General features: G+C 46.6%; 1 protein-coding gene across 1 annotated transcript in view; it reads left to right on the top strand.

Annotated features, from left to right (window-relative positions):
* Window positions 1–19,883, top strand: part of ASB4 (ankyrin repeat and SOCS box containing 4) — a 54,713-nt gene extending 34,830 nt beyond the window's left edge. The window contains exons 3-5 of the mRNA XM_008058591.1: window positions 6,255–6,745; window positions 18,380–18,493; window positions 19,695–19,883. Coding sequence (XP_008056782.1) covers window positions 6,255–6,745; window positions 18,380–18,493; window positions 19,695–19,883 — 794 coding nt within the window. The remainder of the gene's footprint in view (window positions 1–6,254; window positions 6,746–18,379; window positions 18,494–19,694) is intronic.
* Window positions 19,884–23,092: the final 3,209 nt, after the last annotated feature.

Here is a 23,092-nt window from a genome sequence, read left to right on the forward strand (position 1 = left end):
GGCAGGGGGAGGCACAGTGAAGGCTGACCACCGTTGTTTAGCCCACCTGACAACTGGGCTTGAAAAAAAAGGGGGGGGCAAATGTGAGGTTTCACAACTAGTCTTCATGAAAAGAATGCTGTCAGATGGGAACCCTGAAAGCAAACCGTCACACCATAGGGCAGAACAGGAGACATTCAGCAGAGATTTAAAAGCATTTCACTAGCTTTAAGGGGTGCAGATAGTTTTGGTTACCTGGATGCATTGCATAATGGTGAAGAAGTCTGGGCTGTGAGTGCATCTGCCACTCCCACCTGTGCACATTGGACCTGATAGGTGATTGATTTTTCATCTATCCTCCTACCCCCTTCTGAGCCATCATACCATTCTCTGTGCCTTTTCAGATCCTTAGTTTAGCTCCCACTTAGAAGTGAGAACATGCGGTGTTTGGTTTTTCATTCCTGTGTTAGTTCACTTAGAATGAGGGTCTCCATTTCCATCCAAGTTGCTGCAAAAAACATTATTTCATTCTTTTTGACAGCTGAATAATATTCCTCAGTGTATAGATACCACATTTTCATGATTCATTGACTGGTTGATGGGCATTTAGGTTGATTCCACATCTTTGCAATTGAGCCACAATGACAGCCCGAGTGCAGATCTATTTTTTATATAGTGACCTCTGTTTCTTAGGGTAGATGCCTGGTAGGAGCTTGCTGGATCAAATGGTAGACCTACTTTTAGCTTTTTGAGAAATCATCACACTGACTTCCATAGAGGTTGTACTAGCTGACACTCCCACCAACAGTGTATAAGTGCTCCCTTTTCTCCACATCTATAATTTTTATTGAAAAATTCACAGAAATTCACTATATGTTAAGGTTTCTACCATCCTGGCTTCTGGAAGTTTCCCTTGGGCCCCACCCTTTCTGTTCAAATTTGTATCCTGTCTCTCCTCTTTGTCCTATTTTCGACACTCACAGACCCCTGACTTCTTTGAAAATTCCTTGTTGTCTATCACACAGAGTGAATTTAAATTTTGTCTGTCCTGTTTGCTACCATTCCAGATGACTTCTGGAGACCTTCGCGTAAAAAAGTTTCACGAAGGACCTTCTCTCATTCAAAGTTACTTTACCCCAGAAATAATTTTCTCTGCTTAACTAGAATGAAAATTGCTGCAATTTTTTTCTAGAGCGTGGAGTTTACAGAAAGGTAAGGAAAACCTTTTACAGAAAAAGATCGTATTTCTGTGTAGAAAGACTCCATATTGTAAGAAAGTCAATTCTTCCTAAGTTAACATAGTTAGCATGTTAAATAGGTTAAATTTAACATAGTTCAATGTGCACACCAAAATATTGTTCAGATGAATCAAATATTAAACATCGTTTTTAAAAAATTATTTACAGACTAGATTATACTTAATTTGGATTGTTACTCACCTCTGAGAGGGTTAGAGGGCATTCTCATAAAGGAAAAAGACAAAGGAAAATGTGACTAACTAAAAGGTAGCACTGTTATGACCGAGTAAGCGAGGAAGTCATGCCAGCAAGCTGAGTCTAATTAATTAGAGCTTTATTAATGCGCGGGTCAAGAGCAGGCAACTGCCAGGAAAAATAACTCTTGACAAATTGGTGCAGTTTGTGACAAGCTTTTATAGGCAAAATTTGCAGTATTGGCTACGTAGTAACTTAGTGACCATAGCAACTATTAACTAACAACTTGGCAACCAAAATGGGAACTTTTGATTGTTAGGGAGCTTTGATTAATTTATGTCCTAGGTATAGCCAGTGTCCAGAAAGTCCCTGGAGTTCTGCCATTAAGATATCATTTAAGGTAGTTGCATAGAGACAAAGAAGAAGAATTATTACACAATGGAGTCACCTTGGTTAGGTTACTAACAGAATATAAGGCGTAACATTTGATTTTAGATAACAAAGCATATAATTACATGGAACTTATGGCTAAGGAGTTTTGTAACAGTCAGCAGGAAATGATCAGCACAACCTGCCCAAAGGAGACAAAGCTGGGAGTCTGCGGTAATGGGAACGTTACTGTAATCACACGTAGGCATTGATTCTTAGGTCAGGCAGGTAACTAAGATGAAAGTTTTCAACAAAATGGAGTAAGCTGGTTAATATTATTATTTTGTTAGCAATTTGATTTTATTAACTGATTTAGTTCATTTCAACAGCACTGTATTCAGGAAAAATTAAAATAAGCTGTAAGAACTTTATAGTGATTATGATAGCATAAGATTGCATCTTAATGAATAGCTCATCAAAATGCAAACAAAGCAGAAAGTTTTTTCCATTTATCAAGAGACAATTAACTAAAATTGGAAATTAACAAAAGAAGTAATACCACTAGTTAGTAATTACAGAGAAAGTGTTCAAGCAGTAGGAATCAAATACATTTGGATTTTCAAAAAGCTGAGACCATTTTTTACTACCAAAATAGCAAGAATATCATATACTGGTACCTCTATGCACCCGTCAGATTGGCTACAGCTAAGCAGACTGAACGCATTAATGGCGCGAGTGCCCCCACTCACAGCCTGCTGGAGTGTACAACCGCTTGCTTGACATGCCTCGAGGAAGCTGAAGTAATGCACCTCAATGACCCAGCAATTCCACTCATAATGCAGGACCCAGAGAAACCCCTGCACATAAGTACCAGGGTACAGAGACGCCCAGGATGCTCATGGCTGCAGTGCTCAAGAAAGTCTGAGATGGGACATGTCTATCTCTAGTGGAAGGACGACATCAGAGTTTTCTTGTACTGGGAGACAGATGTGCTAAAACGAGCAGATGAGAGTTGACCTTACAATACAGACTATTCTTACCAACACAACGTTAGATGGAAGAAGAGAGTCACAAAAGACTACGTGTGGATGATTCCAGTTATTCAAAGTTCAACAAGTAAGGAAACTAAACTATTTTGTTTGCACCTAGGTACAAAAGTGATTAAACTAAATAAATGCACAGGCCTGATTATCCCAGTAGCCGAGATAACAGCTTCTCCCGGGTGGGAGGGAGGTGTAGGATGGGGAGATGGTAGGCAGGACCCTGGGTTCCTCTGTGGAGGAGGGTCTGATTTCCTGACTGCGCGTTTACAAGGGTGATGACTTTGCAATCATGTTTAAAGCTGTGTGTGTGTGTATGTGTGTGTGTATTTTTTTCCTGAGTCGGAGTCTCTCTCTGTTGCCCAGGCTAGAATGAAGTGGCACGCTCACAGCCACCACAGCTTCAACCTACTGGGCTCAGGTGATTCTTCTGCCTCAGTCATCAAAGTAGCTGGAACCACAGGCATGCGCTATCATGCCCAGTTAATTTTTTTTTGATTTATTGTAGAGACCAGGTCTCACCAAGTTGCCCAGGCTAATCTCGAAATCCTGGACTCAGGCAATCCTCTCACCTTGATCTCCCAAAGTGCTGGGATTACAGGTTTGAGTCACCATGCCCAGCCCTTGTATGTGTAAATTTTTATAAGCTAAGAAATACATGTCATGGGTTGAAGTATGTCCTGCCTACACATACACACACACACACACACACACACACACACACACACACACACACACACAAAACATATTAAAGCCCCAATCTCCAATACCTCAGCATGTGAATTAGTTTGGAAATTGGGTGGCTGCAGATAGAATTACTTAGATCATCCTCAAGTCATGCTGGAGTAGAGTAGACCTCTATTGCAGTATGCTCTATTGCAGTATGGCCACTGTCCTTATAAGAAGATGGCTGTATAAAGACAGACACAGAGATGACCACATGACAACAGAGGCAGAGATGGGGTGAGATGTCTATAAGCCAAGGAAGCAGCTTGCCACCACCAGAAGCTAGGAGGGAGCTATAAGACTGGGCTTCCTCAAAGTCCTCAGAGGAACCAATCCTGGACACCTTGATTCTCCAGAACAGCAAAGAATGTACTTCTGTTATTTCAAGTTACCCAGTATGTGAAATTTTGTTACGACCACTCTTGGAAACCAATATATTATATTTTCACATCAAAAATAGTTTCAACACTTTCCAAGAATGTGTGTCTCTGGTCTCTAATTTCTTGAATAAATCACAAAATCTAAAATCAAAAAGCAGTCCAATCATCCTACTTTATATATCCTGTGAAAAAGTTACACTGGAAGACATAATTCAAGTATAAGCATAAGGGGCTCCTATTCAGAACAGAAAGCTATGCAACATGTTTAGTTGTACCAGGAGGTCGAGGATCAATTGTAGATGTCCAAGAGCATTAAGAAATAAAAGATGTGGTTTGTTCCAAATGTGTGGCCTGTACACATTTCATCCTGATCTTTTGATTCTCCAGTGTCTGAAGTGACACTGCACAGGGCTTTCGGAAAGACCTTCTGGCTCATTCCATGTCACTCCAGAGAACAGAGGAGCCGACCTGAAAGGAGACCTGACCAAGACTTGTCCCCAGCAGCATGCTAAGGACCACGAACAGCTCTGTGCAAGATGACCTTTGGCTACCAGTCTGCTCTCTGCACACTAGAAATACTGCTGGTCTCAGTGTTTACAGAGTGGTGTGCTCTCGGGGCCCTCCCCAGGGATTGATTTTGTATGGGATGCTGAGCACATGTCAGGCACTGCCCTTCTCAAGCATGTTTCTTAGATCAGGAGTGTCATGAAGGCCATAAAGGAGAAATACACTGTGAGCAGATTTATTAAAAACAACAACAACAACAACAAATCCAGGGTTACTTTTCTGCTACTTTCTAGTACTCATGTACCAAAAGAGAGTAAAATACAGAAACATTTTTCTCCAGAAAAATAATAATGAAGTTGAAAAGAACAGTAATAAGGAATGGTGACACCAAGCTGTCAGTTTTCAAACTTCAGTTCTGCTGCTCGGTAGCTGGATGTACTTTTGACCAGTTATTAAGCTCAACACACATTTCTTCATCTGTGAAATTAAGATTGAAATCTGCACCAACTGCAGAGGCATGTTGGGGAGATTCAGTGAGGGAATGTGTGAAAATATTGAACTCAGAATGTTGTATGTGGTTAAGTGCTTACTACATATTCGTTACTGAAATAACAATAATAGTGATAATAGTAATAGTCTCTTCAGATTTGTACTTGAAATAGCTAGACATATTTCTAGCAGAGCTGACTGCAGAGTTGGCCCCAAAGGGTCATTTCATTCATTCACCCCATTAAATTGAGCAGAGAAGGAAAACCTCAGTTCCTCAAGTTGGCCTATCAGGAAAAAATACCACTCCCTTCTGTTACCTGGTCTGTTGAATACGTGTTAGGATTAAGTAATTCCTAAGGAGGTTTCCCAGCATAAAAAAATTCTGATTTCTAACATTTTCTATCAACCATAAATCAATTGTTACATCTCTAAATTATTTTCTTTCAATGAGTATTTCTGTTATGCTAGCCTCTACCACTTTCTATAGGCTAGTTTAGTGGCACGCAAACACGTAAGAAAGAGAGAGAGAGAGGGGGAGAGAGAGAGAGAGAGAGAGAGAGAGAGAACGCGCCAGCCCCAATACAATACTGTAATTCCACTGTAAAGGCTATTTTCATACCATGTAAGTTTACTTGCACCAAACTTTTAGGTTTCTTTGCTTTGAAAGAGAAGAAAAACATTATTTTGTGAAATATTTAAAACCACTGATGATTTCTCAGGCCACTTGGATGAACTTCAAAGGTTGCAATATAACTCTTGCTTTTAGTGATATTTGCTATTTTGCTGATGAGTTATTTAACTATAGAAGTTACTTTGGCATTTCCAAACCCACCTGGGGGTGAGAACTGAAATTCAGCCCCTTCCAGCCCTCAGCAGGAACGCTAAGCTCCTCCGTGGGCACGTTTCTGGCTGTGCAGGAGAGGTCCTGCTGTCAGAGGGGTGCTGTCCTCCAAGCCCAGAGACAGGAGGTAGGTGAGTGATGAGAGGCGTGGGCAACATTTGGGAGTGGGAGCAGTGTTGGGTGGCAACCTTGGGAGTGGTGGTAAACATGTCTGCAGGCTGTCCCCTCCCTAGGAAGCAGTGACAAGCATGCTGCAGGCCTGTTCCTTCTCCCCAGAGAGTGATGAGGAGCACCCTACAGGCCAGTCCTCTCCCTAGGGAGTGGTGGCGAGCACCCACAGGTCTGTCCCCTCCTAGAGAGGGCTGGCAAGCACCCTGCAGGCCTGTTGCCCCCCCTAGGGAGTGGCGATGAGCACCCTACAGATCTGTCCCCTCCTAGGGAGGGCTGGTGAGTACCCCCCCCCGGTCAGGACTGTCTCCTCTCCCCGCAGGGGCCAACGTGAACTTGAAGACCAACAACCAGGACGAGGAGACGCCTCTGCACACCGCAGCGCACTTCGGGCTGTGGGAGCTGGCGGCCTTCTACGTGGAGCACGGCGCGCTGGTGGACAGCCCGAACGCGCACCTGGAGACGCCGCTGGCCACCGCAGCCTACTGGGCGCTGCGCTTCCGCGAGCAGGAGTACAGCGCGGCGCACCACCGCGTGTGCCGCCTGCTGCTGGCGTGCCGCGCTGAGGTCAACGCGCGCGACGACGACTTCAAGTCCCCTCTGCACAAGGCGGCCTGGAACTGCGACCACGCGCTCCTGCTGATGATGCTGGAGGCGGGCGCCGAGGCCAACCTGGTGGACATCAACGGCTGCGCCGCCCTCCAGTACGTGCTGAAGGTGACACCCGTGCGCCCCGCCGCGCGCCCCGAGCTCTGCTACCAGCTGCTGCTGAACCACGGCGCCGCGCGCATCTACCCGCCGCAGTTCCACAAGGTGAGCCGCGGGCGGGGCCGGGCTTTGGGCGTCTCGGGTCTCCAGTCCCGGCCTCCACTCTCCATCTCCATCTTGGCTGCCCACGAGCGTTCAGGGTCTGCCCCCAGAGCTGGGAAGGAGGCTAGGAGTAGCAGGGACTTCTTTATGCCCGGGGTGAACCCCGGAGAGCCTGTCGGGCCGTGGCTTCCTGGGGGCCGAGTCAAGTCCACCAGAAGGATGGGGGTGTCACAGGCACACACGTGCCACCCCTGGTATTTATTTATTTACGTTAGGAAAAGAGTGTGATACCTTCCTCTAAGCAAAACGTCTGAGCTGAGGATGACGCGTCTGGTCGGGAATTAGTTCGCTTATGGTCCGAAAAGGGCTACCTGGATCTCCAGTTTAATGAAAGCGAACGTTTATGTGGTATTCAGTCATGCTATACATCATGAATTAAGCACACTGTTGTAAGCATTTCACATTTCTCAGTTAATTTATTTAACTCTTACGACAGTCCTACCAGGGCTATATTATTAGTATCCCCACTCCCCAGAGGAGAAGGATGGGGCACAGAGTAGTGAAGTCATTGGCCTGAGCTCCTACAGCATCCCTGACAACCTTCGACGTTAGGCCATTTGGTTCTGGCATGTGTTCTTGTTATCACTGTTGACTAAAAGATGTCAAACTCTGTAAAATATTTTAGAATGGTTTATTCTGGCCAACTTGAGGACCCAGACCCATGGCATACATTCCCAGGAGGTCCTGAGAACATGAGCCCACCATGGGTGAAGGGTAGCTTGGTTGTATACAGCTTAGGAGGATGGAAGTTACAAGAAATCATAAACCAACACTTTCGAGATGTACACTGGCTCAGTCCAGGCAGGCAGGACCTTTCTAATCATGGCCCCCAGACTGTAGGTGGATTCAGAGATTTTCTGCCTGACACTAGCCAGTAGAGTTACCTGAGGAACTGTGAAGGCAGTGAAGGAATGGGAGCTTGAGGGAGAAGGTAGTGAAACTTCTTGATATTTACAGGAAGCTTTATGAGTGGCTGGGGAAGGTTTCAAACTGAGCAGGTAATTGTTTTAATAGATGCCGGAGTCCCCAGAAGACAGTTTTTAGGGTCATAAAATACTGTGATTTTTTTTTTCTTCATCTGTCAGAGTGGAGAGTAAATCATATTAAACGTTAGGAATTTGACAACAAAAAGGAAAAAAATCAGTTTAGTCATCATATCACACACAGTTTTCCTTTTCAGTAGTGACTGATTGGTCATCTCTACTGGACTGACAGGGATCAGACGCGAGACGGATGTGACTTAGACATGGCCTCTCCCCTCAAGTGGTTGAAACTCTGATGGAGAGACAAAGAGACAGTTCTCACATGCTGTGGTCAATGATGAGGTGGAAGAGCGAATGGTGCCACAGGAACATGGAGGGTAGAGGGCTGTGCATACATTTATCGATGGTAATCATTGGAAGCCAAAGTGCATTTTTATCTTAAAATAAACAAATCAGATAATACAAGATCAGACAGTTAAGTTTGGAAACTCATCCAGAAAAAAATGCTACATACATCCTTGCTGATTATCTCTATATCACACTTGCAATGACGCCAGCACCTAGTCCGCCCATCAGAGCAATTTTGGAACTTTTTCTGCAGTGGCCATCAGACCCATCGTTATATTGCCCTTGACATCCTGAATGTCACCAAATGTCTTCCTTTCAATATTTCCTTTATCTTTGGGTAAAGAAAAGACTCATCAGGGGCCAGATCAGGTGAGGAGGGAGGGTGTTCCCATACAATTATTTGTATGGTGCTGCCAACATAAGCTCACATGGCAAGTTCACAAACTTAATAGACCTCAACAAATGACGATGACAACTCTCATGGCCATATCAGAAAAGGAGTTCCAAAACTGCTTTGATGGGTGGACTAGGCTCTGGTGTTGGAGCATAACTTCCCTTCAAGGGGAGGACATTGAAGGTGACTGTAGTGATATTCAGGAACAAGGGATGTAGCACTTTTTCTAGGATGGTTTGCAAACCTAATTGTGGACCTTGTACTATATCTAGGATCCTCTTTATTCTAAAAATTAAATTAATAAGAAGCAGAGGTATCTAAGGCATAGCCTGACTGACTAATCTAGGACCAAAGAAAACAAATTGACACGAGTGTTACTGACCTCATAGCTAAGTTCTACCTCCTGCCTAGAATGTCAGGAACTTGTTAGAAGTCCTGCAGTGTGAGGGTTAGTTAGAAGAAAAGTTCCCTTGTAGAATCAAGGGCAGCGTACTCACTCAGGACAGATTCTGGATGGACGACCCAGGAAATGCCCCAATGAGGATTTGATGCATTCAGCGATTCCTTTAATTTCAGTAAAGTATTTTCTCTTGGCTATCAGTATTTTAATGAAAGAATAAGCAATTATTTTTCTTAAAATTATACATAAAGCCCAGCATGTACTGAAACTTTCTAAAAGTTTAATAAGGAATTCCAAATAATTAAGACAAAGGGGAATAGAATAATAACTGCACTCACAATAATTGTCTTTTGTTGAGGTCTAAATAGACTTCACATGAATTATTTCATTTTATTTTTATTACTGCCTCTGAGGCATGTGCTGGCGTCAGACTCATTTAAAATGTGAGTAAGGTAAGGCAGAAAGTATTAAGGTATTTTCATAAAGTCATGCATAGTAAGTAGTCAAGTTCACCTATGCATTTATTTAACAAATATTTACTGAGCACCTACTATGTGCCAGGCACTGTTCTACCTGCTGGAGGTAGAACAATGAAGGGACAAAGGTCCTCATGGAAGAAACTCTAGTGGGAGACAAAAATAAACAAAATAGTAAATATCCTCTGATCTGTCAGGTGCTAAATGGAAAAATAGAGCAAGGCAAAGACAAAAGAGAATGCTTGTTTTGGAATGTTTGTGCACATGCTATTTTAGATAAGTTGATTAGAGAAAATACAAATGTGGAGGAGTGAGTTATGTGATGCTGGGTGGCAGGCGGGGACAAAGAGGGCACTTCAGGCATAAGGAAAAGCAGGTGCAAGGGTCCTGTGCTGGGAGAGGGCTAAGACCACTTGAAGGAGAGTCAGAAAGCAAGCGATACTGCAGAAGAGTGTGTGAGGGGAGGAGAAGTCGCAGCGGCATGTGGGGCGGCTCGTGGACCATGTATGTGGCCTTGTGCACTTGGGAATGTCCTTGGCATTTGATTCTCATGGGAGAGGATGTCCCTGAAAGGCTTTGAGTTGGGAAATGGGGAAGTGATTTACATAGTCTAAGAGGATCCTTGTGACAGGTTTTTGGAGAATGGCTCTGGCGGGAGGCGTGCAAGTAGCCATGACATAGATGTAGAGGAGAGAGACCTGGGCTCAGGGAATGGTGGGCATGCCGAGCAGGGTCTGGGCTCAGGGATCAACTGAGAAGATGTGAGGGCATCTGCTGACGGATGATCTGTGGGCCAGGAGAAGAAGAGAGGAGCCGAAGGCGGTGTCACATGTCACTTGGCCGAGGAAGGGGGAGAATCCAGGGCCATGTCCTGCAGTGGGGGTGATGCAGAAGCAGCAACTGGGAAGGGCCAGTCAGGAGCACCACTGTCTTCGAGGGGCCTGTCAGAGACCAGGTGGAGACACCTCACGGGCAGGCGCCTCTTCTGCAGTCCAGGCAGAAGACCCAGTGGACACATGTCTAGAAGCCTTCGTGTTGGGCATGACATCTAAAGCCCTGAGGCCCAATGACACCCCTGGAGCAAGAGTGTGGGAGAGGAGAAACATGGCTTGAGGGCCGGGCTGGGGAACTGGCAGGTGGAGGTGGGGAGGGATGCAGGAGTCAGTGAGAAAAACTGCAGAGACCTGGAGATGGCATGAGCCTTGACATAGAAAGTCCTCTGGAAACCCCCCAGCAAATGTGTTTCAGAAGGGAGGATGTGGAGAAAGTTGGGCCTGATGCAGGGGACAGTTCAGAACCTTGACACCGGTTGTTTGGTGAATGATGGTGGGAAAAGGCTGAGTGATGTAGCTTCAGAGGACACAAGAAGTAAGAGAGGTGGAGACGGAAGGATTTGGGGCATAGTCTTATAACCAGAGGCAACTGGAAGGGAAAGATGGCTGACGGGACAGCGTGTCTGCTGGCTGTTGAAGGTGTTTCAGGAAAGGGGAAGCCCAGTGCAGGTAATAATGGGAGTGATTTTTGATTTGGACACAGAGGACGGAATTGGAGGTGCCCATGAGTGGAGGTTGGTCTTGGCGTTCCAGAAAATTCATCCACTGAAACAGGGGTGGCAGCGCCTTTGTGCACCAATGTAGGGCCGTGGCCGGTGCAGGCTGGTGTTTGCAGTTCTTTGAGGATTGATTCCAGTGAAGAATGAGAGAAGAAACTGGAAGGAGAAGCTGTCAGATGCTTGTCTTGGGGCATGAATGAGGTAGGATGGCCAGGGGGCCACCCCGTAAAAGGCCAGCCATCATGTGTTTGACTTAGACTGAGTTCTGTCCAATTCTGGCACCTATGCTCTTAGATTCAGTAGTTTCTGCTGTGTTTTCTAATAGCATGATATCAATTAAACAAGGCAAGAAGAATCTAAAGAGGTCCTTTTGCTTCATTCTCAAGGCTCCTGGCAGAAATCATGCTCGTGTTCTGCCTGTGAATCTCCATGATGGTAGACTCCACAGTGCTCCTGTCCCTGGGCATCCCTCGGACTTGAAACGCCCGGTTTCTTCCACTTGTTATTTCTGCTTGTTATCTGTGTGAGTCCTCTAGTTACTGCTCAGTACCTGGAATAGCTCATCTGTTTCCTATTAAGTCCTTATGTCTTTATGTCAGCTTATACCTGGGGCTTCTCTGTCCTCCCAAGCCATATTTGATATCTCACATTTTTAGCTTTTATCTAGATCTTAGTCAAATCTGCCTGAAAAGGCCAGGAATCATGAAGTTGTTTAACCCTTATATTTTTCCTATAACATTTAAGGAAAAACGGCTTTAGAAATGGCCTGAAATAACATTCTGTGGAATCTGCAGGTGAAGGTGCCCACTGGACTCAGCTGTGAATTCTTACCTTTCTTGTGATTTTGAATTTTTAAATAACATTAAGTTTGGACTCAAGGAATTTTTTTTTTTTTTGAGTTGGAGTCACTCTGTTGCCCAGACTGGAGTGCAGTGGCCGCTCCCAGTCACCGCAGCCTTGACCTGCTGGGCTCGGCGATCCTTCTGTCTCAGCCTTCCGAGTAGCCGGAATTACAGGCATGCACTACCACGCCCGGCTGATTTTTTGATTTATTGTAGAGATGAGGTCTTGCTGCCCAGGCGGGTCGCGAACCCGTGGGCTCAGGCAATCCACTCACCTCAGCCTCCCAAAGGCGCGGGATTACAGGCTGAGCCACCAAGCCCGGCTTCAAGGAATACTTTTATATCAGTGCCGTTATACATACCGCAGTCTTAGAAATTCACTTAAACAGTGAAAGCCTATGAAAAAGTCAGCACGTATATCAAAAGCAAAGTGACCCACAGCTTTTAACTGTGTGCATCTGCTGGCTAGCATCCTGGGTCTGGCTAAAACGACACACGTCAACAGCCTCTGAGGTGAATATACAACTCGGTATTTCCAATGATGTGTGAAGTTACTCTTGTTTTTGTTTCTTCACCCCTGCGTTTTCACCTGTCGCTCGCTCATTCCAGACTTAGCCATGCTGTTCATGTCAGGAGCAAAGACGCAAGGACCTTGGGGTTAGACGAACTTGGATCCTGCCCTTACCTAGGAGTGTGATAGGGCACATGCTAGAAATGCCCCAGCCTCAGAGTCTTCCCCTGTGGAGTGGGCATTCCCTATCTTTGTGCCTCAGTGAGGCTACGCAGACTCGGCCCTTCACCAGAAGGAGGTCAGTCCTACTTGTCTGTGTTGTGAATGTGCTCAAGTCCAGAAAACGGGCCATATGTGTCCTTGTCCTTTCTCTTGGGCCTGCTGAGGTCCCTGCAGTCTCTTCCCCGCTCCTGGTCTCAGCCCTGTCTTGCATCTATGAACATCTCTCTCCCTCGACCTGCTCCCACTTTTTTTCCTACCCATGCTTCACTCGGGACTGTCATTCTTCACAGGGCAGTTTCCTGTGAAGGTGGAAGACAAAGGCCCCTATCTAACTCAATCACTCCACCAAACACCACGGGGTGCCTGCTTGTACTCTGTGGTCACTCGCCTTCCAGGAGAAAGCCCAGGCATGAAAGCAGAGGCATATGCTGCCACTCGGTGCACAAACTAGAGCAGCCTTCCTGGAGGGCTGTTTCAAGAAATAAACGAGGCAGTATTTGAGAAGGGTTTAGCACAGTGCCTGGCACATGGTTACCATGAAACCCACTACGGAGATGATTGCTACTGTTATCCTGCATCTTTCCAGCAGTGGAGGCTGGGCTTCTGGTCCTGATTTACTGACAGGGGTCTTCCCGATCAGGAGAGACAGTGTGCACAAGAGTCCCTGCCTGGGGACTAAACGTTGAGGTGTTTTTTGAAATGCACAGCTGGTTGACCTCATGAAATTGTTCTCTGTGAAAGTTATGAAAAGACCCTGTCCTCAGTCCCTTTGAGGAGCCACCTCAAAGGACTTTTAAGCAGACCTTTAAGCAGAGTTTCTGCCCTGCAGTGAGACATCTTGCAAAGGCAGGGGTGGGGTGGGGGGAAAGTTGGGGAATGGCAGGTCCTTTCAGCAAAGGTGGTTCTCTGAGAAGGGCCAGCCAGGAGTAGAAGGTGATGGTGGGTTCATTTACTTCTGTATGATTTTGAACAAGTCCCTAGTCACTCAGTCCCCAAATCCCTCATCAGAAAAGTGAAGGTAATACCATGGAATGCTTAGGCTTATCTGAGTATAAGAGTGGGCTTGGCAGCTGCAGTCCAGGTCTAGCATTCATCCAGAGTGCCCTGTCTTCATCCTCTAAGCACATCCTCTTGGTTCAGGGTGGGCATCTCCACCACCCACCCCTGGTGGCTCCCACAAGCTGTGAAATAGGCGGATGGTTATGGACGCCAGCAGACACCTCATCTGTGGTTGGCATGGCCTCACCCAGTGTTGTCTGTGTCTTTGAGTTCCTCCAGTTTGGCCACACACGGAAGAGATTTCAGATAGTGTGGGCTTCTAGTGGGTGGCTGGTGTTACAAACATTGTCATTGCTACTTGACAGACTGCATAAGAGAGCTGGCCCTCTTCTAAAGGAAAACTAAAGAAAAATGATTCCATATACTATGCAGATGCTTCCGAGTGACTTAGCACAATGACTCCGCAGCTCAGCTTTCCAAAGAGAAAGTTATCTTTATGACAAGTCAACCACCGACCCATTTACGTAGAAGACAGAGTGGTTGTTTTTTTCTGTGGATGGGAATTCAGCTTCCTTATGTACAAGGAGCAAGGTCAGAGTGAAGATGCTTTCTTCCAAAGACAAGGCAGATTTGTAGAGGATGTATTTCACTGAAAGCCAATGTGTAAATTACATAAGCCAGGGGAAGAAAGAATTATGGGGTCCACAAATGCTTCCCAGGGTACAAGGGGACATTTGATTTTTTTTCTCCCAGCATAATTCAGAAGAAAGTGACACCCTGGGGAGTCAAGATTGGGTTTTCTCGTAGGGCAAAAAGGGCATTTTTCTGGAGGAGAAAAACATGGCACGAGGGTTGAGAGAGGCAAGGCTGACATCTGCCACTGAACAATGTTGCACACGAAGCCCTTGGGACAAGCAGCTCCTGGGGTCACTGAGCGCCTTTCTACACACCAATACAGCCATGCATCGGGTGGAGGTGACATGTGGCTGTCTCTGCTGAAAAGACTTCCAGGTGGCACTTGGATAGAAGAGTGTTGGAGTGATTTATCAGGGATCTGGTGTTTTCTTATCTATCTATCTATCTATCATCTATCTATCTATATTTTTCTTAGTGTTTTGATTTTAGAAATGAGGTCTTGTTATGTTGCTGGTCTCAAAATCCTGGGTTCTTCCCACCTTAGCCTTCCAAAGTGTTGGGATTACAGGTGTGAGCCACTATTCCCAGCCTTGAAATCTGTTTTTTAATAGATTATATATGTCTGTGCTCTATCGGGTCAGGTGATAAGGAGAGGTGTCTTAAGTTTCTCCAGTTGTTATCACTGTGGAAAGAGTATATTTCTGTCCAGCTGTTCCTCCATGAAGGGAGAATAGAGACCCCAAGACACCCAAAGGTGAACTCACTGGACAGCCTCTGTTTTCCAGATGGGCAAAGAGGAGACAGTGACGTCTCTGCTTGGGGCCCACACAGAGCCTGTTGTCATTCCATGGCCCAGGTTCCTGGCAGTAGCATAGAGTAGTGACTTAGAGTTTTTCTATCTCTGTTTTGTTTTTGTTTTTTTTGAGTCAGGATTTCACTCTGTCACTCAAGCTGGTCTTGAACTCCCGGGCTCAAGTGATCCTTCCATCTTACTCTCCAAAAATACTGGGATTACAGGTATGAGCCACCATGCCTGGCCTAGGTCTTTTTCTCCACTATTGCCTGGTGAGGGGATTACTGAGGCCCGAAGAAGTCATGCCAGCTGTTGTGTTTAGGAAGAAGCCTGAAATGTCAGTGGAGAGAGTGGGGAGGCTTCCAGGCTAACAGGAGCCTCTCACTTTGAGAATCAAAGCTTTCGTCAGCAGAAAACTGAGTAGTCAGGGTGTCAGCAAAACCCAGGAACAGGGAGATTAGAGTTCTGTGCACCTGAAGACTGTGGAAGGTTGGATTTGGGCCCATCTAAGCCTTTCTGATACAGGTGGGACGTCCTCTCCCTGCAGTGTGTGGACAGGTGCCAGGTGCATGAAAGAACCAAATTCGTGCAACTGGGCCCTGAAGCCATGGATGCCTTCCGTTCCTATGACTGTGGCTTGGTTTGCCTGTTCCTGAATAGGGACCAGGAATAGACCTGCCAGACAAAATACTGGATGCTAAGTTAAACCCCAGTTCCAGATAAATAATAAGTAATTTTCAGTATAAATATGCCTCAGACAAAATTTGGAACACCCTTATGCTAAAAGTGACTTATTCTTGATCTTAAATTCAAATGTTACCAGGCAGTCTGTGTTGTTGCTGTTGCTGGATCCAGCAGTCCCAGGTGGGAAGTAGAGGATTGTTGTGAGAGCATGACCCTCAGCCTCTTCCTGCCTCTACCTCCCTGTGTTCTCAGTGACAGCGAGGGGTGGTAGGGGAGGAAAGACAGGGACAGGTCACCTGTGTCAGGCTTTTTTCTTTCGCCAGAACAGTCTGGCAGTCATGGGGACAGATGGTGGTGTGGAAGTTCACACTCGCACTGAGGAGTCCCTGAGTAGACCCAACACTATGTGCATACGTTACCGGAAGCTATCTGAGGTCGCCACGCTTTTTTGTTCTTGTAATTCCTGAATAAGCATATTTCTGATACAGGCCTTGGACTAGCTCTGGCTGTCACCTCTGAGTGGGTCACTCTTAGATGTGGTCTTCATTTTGGACTCCTCAACTGACTGCTACCCTTCTTCTCACCACTCATTGGACTTCCAGGAAGGGTGTAGCTGATGGGCTTTCTGGGATAGGCCTCTTTGTATTCACAAGAGAACTCTTTGGAAGTTTCAACAAAACCCAGGCATCAGTGCCTTCCCCTCCAAACCAAGGGTACTGGAGAATCCCCAGATCCCTTGCAAATCTGACATTTTAGGATGTGGTGGGCATGGCTGACAACAATTGTCCACTACATTTAGTCAGCCTCAGCTTTGTCCATCTTTTTGCATATAGCTGCATATTTGTCATCATCACAGTTACAAAGAAAATAGTGTCTGAGATCAATGATTTGGAAGGTTGCCTGTCCTCCTGGACTGCCACATACCCAGACAAAAGTCCTTGGAGGTTTACTCACTGTTGGCTCTGGATGCTGGCTCTCCAGAGATCCCATGTAAAGGTGGCCCCTCTCTGCGCTAGGCCCAGAGCATGTATGTGGGTAGACCTCTCCCTAGAGAGCTCTTAGGTCATGCTCATGTGGGCCTGGCCATGGGCAAGCTAATTCTGAGCCTTCACTGAGCCAGAGCTTTGAGGTGCACAGGGGTCTGTGATGGCCATGACTGTGCTTGTTAAATATGGGAACAGCTCAAGGGAATTGTGTGCTGGAATTGGTTCCCAGTGATCCACAAGGTTGGATTACCCAATTATCAGGGATTTTAAAAGTGATTGTGAAATGCAGCCATTATTAAAAAGTAAAATATAAACTCACAGCAAATAAGGCAAAGGCAGTATCTACTAAAAACACGCCACTTCCTCACTATTACCTCTGCGTTTCCTAATTGTTACACTGTATCCATGATTATCCACAAACTTGCTTGCTTCCATTATATCTGTGTGGAAACACTAGACAGTGCTCTGTGGTGGTCCGTCTTTTCCCAGACAGGCTGTAATAACTTCAAGGAAGCCGCATCACCAATTATCTAACATGTAACTGTGTGGACCAACCAGTGGTCTCCACTGACTCTCCACTGATCTTGGTGTGCGCTTTGCTCTCTCATCCTTATGGCAGGTCATCAGAAGCCAGGGTGTTTTATTTTTGAGTATCTCTTGGATATCCTGCTGTTTGTCACCTCACTTCTGCTTGAATAAACAGTCAGACACTAGGTTCAAATTCCATGACTACAGCAAAATTTGGTTCAATGTTGAAGCATCCTGGCTGGTCTAAAAGCGAAAGTTGAGTCGTCCTGTCTCCTGAGGGAAGAGATAGAAACCTTGGCCCTGCTTCCCCATGTCTGAGGCTGATGACTCTCTCTTCTTTGGGCACTGGACTGGGGAGATAATCTCACACACCTGGCATGCAGCTCCATGGTTTTCTTGACCTTGTAGTCATCAGTAGATCCAGGGTCATCTGCCAGCATTGTTTTTTTTTTTCTTGAGTCAGAGTCTTACTCTGTCACCCAGACTAAAGTGCAGTGGCATGCTCATGGCCACCACAGCTTCGACCTGCTGGGCTTAGTGATCCTTCCACTTCAGCCATTCAGGTAGCTGGAACCACAGGTATATGCCACTATACCCAGCTGATTTTTTATTTATTTTTGAGACGAGGTCTCGCCATACTGCCCAGTCTGGTCTCAAACCTGTGAGCTCAGTCAATCCACTTGCCTCTGCCTCCCAAAGTGCTGGAATTACAGACATGAGCCACCATGCTCGGCGACATTTCAGTTTTTGATCAGGTTTCCTATAGGCCTGGAAGTGTTTCCCAGGCAGCTAGAAAGGCATGCTATGGCTGGCCTCTCTCAGCCTTATTCTAGGTATGGGCAGGAAGCAGCTCCTCGGGTTCCCACCGTCTCTGTTGGCTTTGCTTTCCCACCTGCTCCTGGAAGATGAGGAAGCTGGTCTGATTTGATTAATCTGCCCGTCTGCCAGGGTGGTCATGTGTTTGAAGATTCCAAGGTGTGAGACTTCTCAAAAGCACCGAGGCTCCAGAGAACTTGATAGGTCTGTGAATTCTTTTCTTGGAGATTGGGTCTTGCTATGGTGCTCAGGCTGGCTTTGAGCTCCTGGGCAATCCTCTTGTGTAGCTGGAATTACAGGCATGCACCACTGCACCAGGTTGTCTGCGAATTCTTGATGTCTTTGTGAGCAAGTGAAGGAATCCCACATGTGCATTGGACTAATGACCCTCTGTGCTCCCTCTGCAGGTGATTCAGGCTTGCCATTCTTGTCCCAAAGCCATTGAAGTTGTGGTCAATGCCTACGAGCACATCCGCTGGACCACAAAGTGGAGGAGGGCGATCCCTGATGATGACTTGGAGGTAAACGATCAATTTGTGCGGGCTCACCGTCAAGCGCCTCCAGGTTGCGGCAGATTCTAGTTTGAGAAGGCCTTTGAAACCCACTCAAATGCAACGAGATGGGGATTATCAAAGGCAGGTGCAAGGGCAGCTCCCTGGGTGTGTGGTGTTAGGGGATTTCTTAAATGGACAGCAGGTTGGACATGTAGACAAAGGCAGCCATTTTACGTCATTGTCTTCGATGCAGATGAATTAGGTGATCACATGTGGGGTGCTCCCACAGCACTTTTACCAGAAGATCAAGGTGTTTCACGTAGATTCTTTCATTCACTGCTAAATACCCAGAGGCAGGAGATGGAGTCACTCCTTGGATACCTCAGAAAGCTTCAGGTCCCCACCTGCAAGCTTCTGGACATCACTGCCTTTGTCCTCACCACAGAGCACGCATGTTCTTGGTTTTTATTTTTATTTTTCTGAGTTGGGATCTCACTCAGTTGCCCAGGCTGGAGTGCAGTGGCACAATCACAACACACTGCAGCCTCAACCTCCTGGGCTCAGGTGATCCTTCCACCTCAGCCTCCCAAGTAGCTGGGACACAGGTTTACACCACCACATCTAGGTACTTTTTAACAATTTTTACTTTTGCTGAGATGGGATCTTCGTTGCCCAGGCTTAAGCAGTCCTCTGCCTTGGCTTCCCAAAGTGCTGGGATTGCAGGCATGAGCCACCATGCCCAGTCCATTCTTGGTTTTATAAGTCAATGACTGCCCCAACACTTGGAGGAGTGTCAGGTATAGGGGCAAGGCTCGTGGGTTTGGAGATCCAGGGTTTAGGAACTGGCTGTGTGACCTTGACAGGCGACTTCACCTGACTACCTTCATCATCCTCCATTCCCACTAAGCAGCTGATACATGGGTCTCAGCAGACACGTGACACAAGTCGTGTGTGCAGAAATATAAACCCACCATTCTGCTTTGGACTGGCTACGTAGTTCACACAACATCTCCTGGGGTCTGAGCTGTGGAGTATGGTTCTCCCTCTCCCCTTTGCTTGTCCCTGTCTCCTCTCCCCCTCACTTCAATTTCGTGTTTAATTTCATCTCACCCTCAGAGACCCTGGGGAGCTGCCATGGGTGTAGGGTGGGGCGATAGCATTGTTGTTGATTTACGGGGGTATATCCCCAGGGCCCTCTAACTCCCGTGTGTCCTGCCTTCCTTTCTAGAAATACTGGGATTTTTACCACTCCCTGTTCACCGTGTGCTGCAACTCTCCAAGGACGCTCATGCACTTGTCAAGATGTGCCGTTAGGAGAGCGCTGCACAGCAGGTGCCACCGTGCAGTCCCTCTGCTCTCCCTCCCAGCGTCCTTGAAGAAGTACTTGCTGTTGGAGCCCGAGGGAGTCATCTATTAAGCCTTACGAGACAGCCGCTCCCAGTTCTGGATATTTAAGTGGACTGGCTGCGTAGACACCGTCTGCATAAATAAAATGGTACTTGGTTGATTACAGCACTTCAGGGATTTCAAAGCACTTTACAAACATGGCATCGTTAATCCTGGGATGTCATGGGGAGGAGAAGGAAACAAGAAGGAAAGTTCAATGCTAAGCGTGTAGCCAGAAGGTAGAGGCGTGACCATGGCTACCCATGCACAGCACTCTCACTGGGCACCCAACAGATTTTCATAAAACGTTTACCACATCATTTCACCTGAAATGGGACCCAGGTTTTCTGGGAATCAGTCTCACCCTCCACCCTCTCTGGAGTAGGTTTCTGTGGTTGCTTTGTTGATGACACAGAAGGCTCTGACAGGACTCTCAACCTGGGAGTCTCCCTGTGACCACTGAGCAGGAATCACTGTTGGTGGTGTCGCAGACTCTGGCTTCCCAAATCCAGTGACTCTGCCCACCAGTGAGGACACACATGGGCAGAGTCAAAACCCGCAGATCCTGGTGTCAAGTTGGGAATGGAAAGAAAAGAGCAGCCCACTGACCCACCCCCCGTGGGTGTTTAATACACATCGCTGAGCAGGAGACGAGACATGAGACATATCCAGTGATGGACGCCTTCCCCTCCAGGGCCCCATGGTGAATCAAGGATGGGGGGCATAGTGGGGCCTGCAACCCAGGATGGGACAAGCATGCAGATGCAAACTCGTGTTAGCGCCTGCAATTCCAACATGAAGCAGGGCTTTCCTTTTAAGCAAGAAGAGAAGGAGGGTTGGACCATGTGGAGCCGCAGGGCCTCCTACCTTGTGAGACCAATGTGCTCACTTTGTTTATTCGAAGCCAAGGGACTGTGCCATCACAGTGTGGGTTCCTGTTTAGTCCTTCTCAGACTCCTTGAGAAAGAGACTGTGCATGCCATGGCTCCTGGGCTGGGCGACAGCACATGTCAGAAGATGAGAAAAAGCAAGCATATAAAGGGAGACCTGGATGACTGCGGGGGTCCCTCTGTGCAAGAGACATTCTAGAGTGTCTTCATGGGTGATGTCTAGCCACAGAACATACCCAGAAAGATGTTGGAAAGGGCAGCCATGGAGCAATGTGGAGGGGCGAGTGTGTCCACAAGCTCACTAGTCAGTGTTTTACAGGAGACATGTGGGTGGCTGACCTCGGGGGCCTCCTAGAGTGTGCTGCTCATGACTGGTTCATGCTGGTCATGTCAGAAGAGCTCGAGGCATCTTCGCATGGTTTCCTAGAGGCTATAATCAGAAGTTACGCAGGATGTGCATCTTTTTAGGAGTTAGGAGCGGGTTTCCTTGGCTTGTGTGGTTCTCATCACATGTGACTTTGGGCACTTGAAGGCTGAGCAGAGATGAAGTCACCTATGCCATCAGGCTGTCACTGAGACCGTGCTTCTGACAGGGATGCTCCCATCCCCAGAAGATGTTGCAGAGGGTGTGGTCATCTTTCTGAAGTATTGGTGTCACACAGAGTCACATGGTTATGTGGGGGTGGGGGAGTATTTTGAACTGAAACATGGTCTATATCATGAAATAGAATGTTGACTTTGTATGAATTATCATATGAAACTCGAGCCTTCAAAAAATAGTTTGCAGCAGATGGTTCTAGAACATGCCCCAGCACCCCAGGAGGGTTACCTGTTGCCCTGCATCCTCAGGCGTGTTTGGTAGAAGTGCTGGCAACACCCTGCCTTGGGTGATACCTCAACTGGGTCAAGTCACACTGACCCGAGGACGCCGGGAGACCACAGAGAGTATTTTTTTACTTGACTCGCTTGTGCCGAAATGCGTGTGTGAATCTGGCATGCAGCACATGGCCACGTGTTGTGAGTTGCTTATTTGTGGGTTTAAAGTGGTTCTCCCATGCCTCTGAACTTTTATTTGGAGACCTTACATAAAGAGCGTCTGTCCCTTTCCTCGTCGCACGTCATTTGCTTGCCTGACACACTCTCCCTCCCCTGCCAGCTGTGGCTGTTCCACAGTAATGAAAGAATTCGACACAGTTCACTGCTTTCTTCAACATTTAGAAAGAAACAGACAAGGGGAATCATGTCTGTAGATAAGTGATATTTTCAAGAGAAAGTGAAGGGCGAATGTGGCTGAAACGCATGTGAGGCAGGTCCCTGCTGCCGGAGCTTGTGGGTCCTCACAGCAACAGAACCATGCTCAATCCTGCCCCTCTGCCCCTCACTGCCCTGTCCTCCTGGGGCTTTTCATTTTCCTCCATTCTCACTGTCCACTGAACCTCAGGAAAAGCAACAGAGGAAATGACATCTCCTGATGCCTTTGTTACTTTCAGAAGACTTTCTGAAAATAGACATCTCTGGTCTTGAAGACAAAACGGCCTCCCTCCTGTAAGTGACATGAGAGGATGGATCCTTGTTACATGCAAAGGACCACCTATCTGGTTTTCTCTCCTTCTTAGGGGCTAGACACACTTGCGTTCTGTTTTTTAATCATTGAGTGTTACATCCCTGCTTTGTTCTTTCCTTCTGCGCCCAGTGGGTTCTGACAAAAACTCAGTAGTCGAGTGACGAGAGTAGGAATAAGAAAAGTAACTAACCATTTGCAGCGGGTCATCAGCCTCGGAAGACAGCTGAGCCTTAGATTTCATTACTCAACTGATTGGTTGTGAAGCACTCACAAAGTCCGACGTTGGTATACTTTCAAAGCTTTTAAAAAACACCCAACTCTTCACCCATTTTCTTTGAAACACAAACACCATGGCTAGCATCTGGAATAAGTGCTTGCTGCTGCCTTTAGGGGTAAGCAGAGGCATTGCAGTTAGATGCTCAGAGGTCAACTCTGTGCTTGTTCAGCTGGCTTTGTAGCCTGGTTTCCCTTTTATTTGACTCATTATCTAGGAAAATGACATACTTGCTCCATGCCTCATTTCCTTGTTTGTAAAATGAGAATAATGCACCTACCTCACTAGGACTTGTATAAGATTGTTTTGAGGGTTAAATTGTTAATGTATTAAAACACATAGAACAGACCATGACACTCAGTGAGCATTTTATTATTAATACTGTCCTTGCTACAGTCATAGTCATTATAATTCAGGGGTAGGTTAGCACCAGTGGGGTAACATGTCCTTAGAGTGAGGCTGTAGCCATGGGTGATACACAGTAGACCTCTGTTCACTTTGGGAACCACTGG

Source organism: Carlito syrichta, unplaced genomic scaffold (genome assembly GCF_000164805.1).
Source record: "Carlito syrichta isolate Samal-C Ts95f unplaced genomic scaffold, Tarsius_syrichta-2.0.1 Scaffold303499, whole genome shotgun sequence".
NCBI classification, from domain to species: Eukaryota; Metazoa; Chordata; class Mammalia; order Primates; family Tarsiidae; genus Carlito; species Carlito syrichta.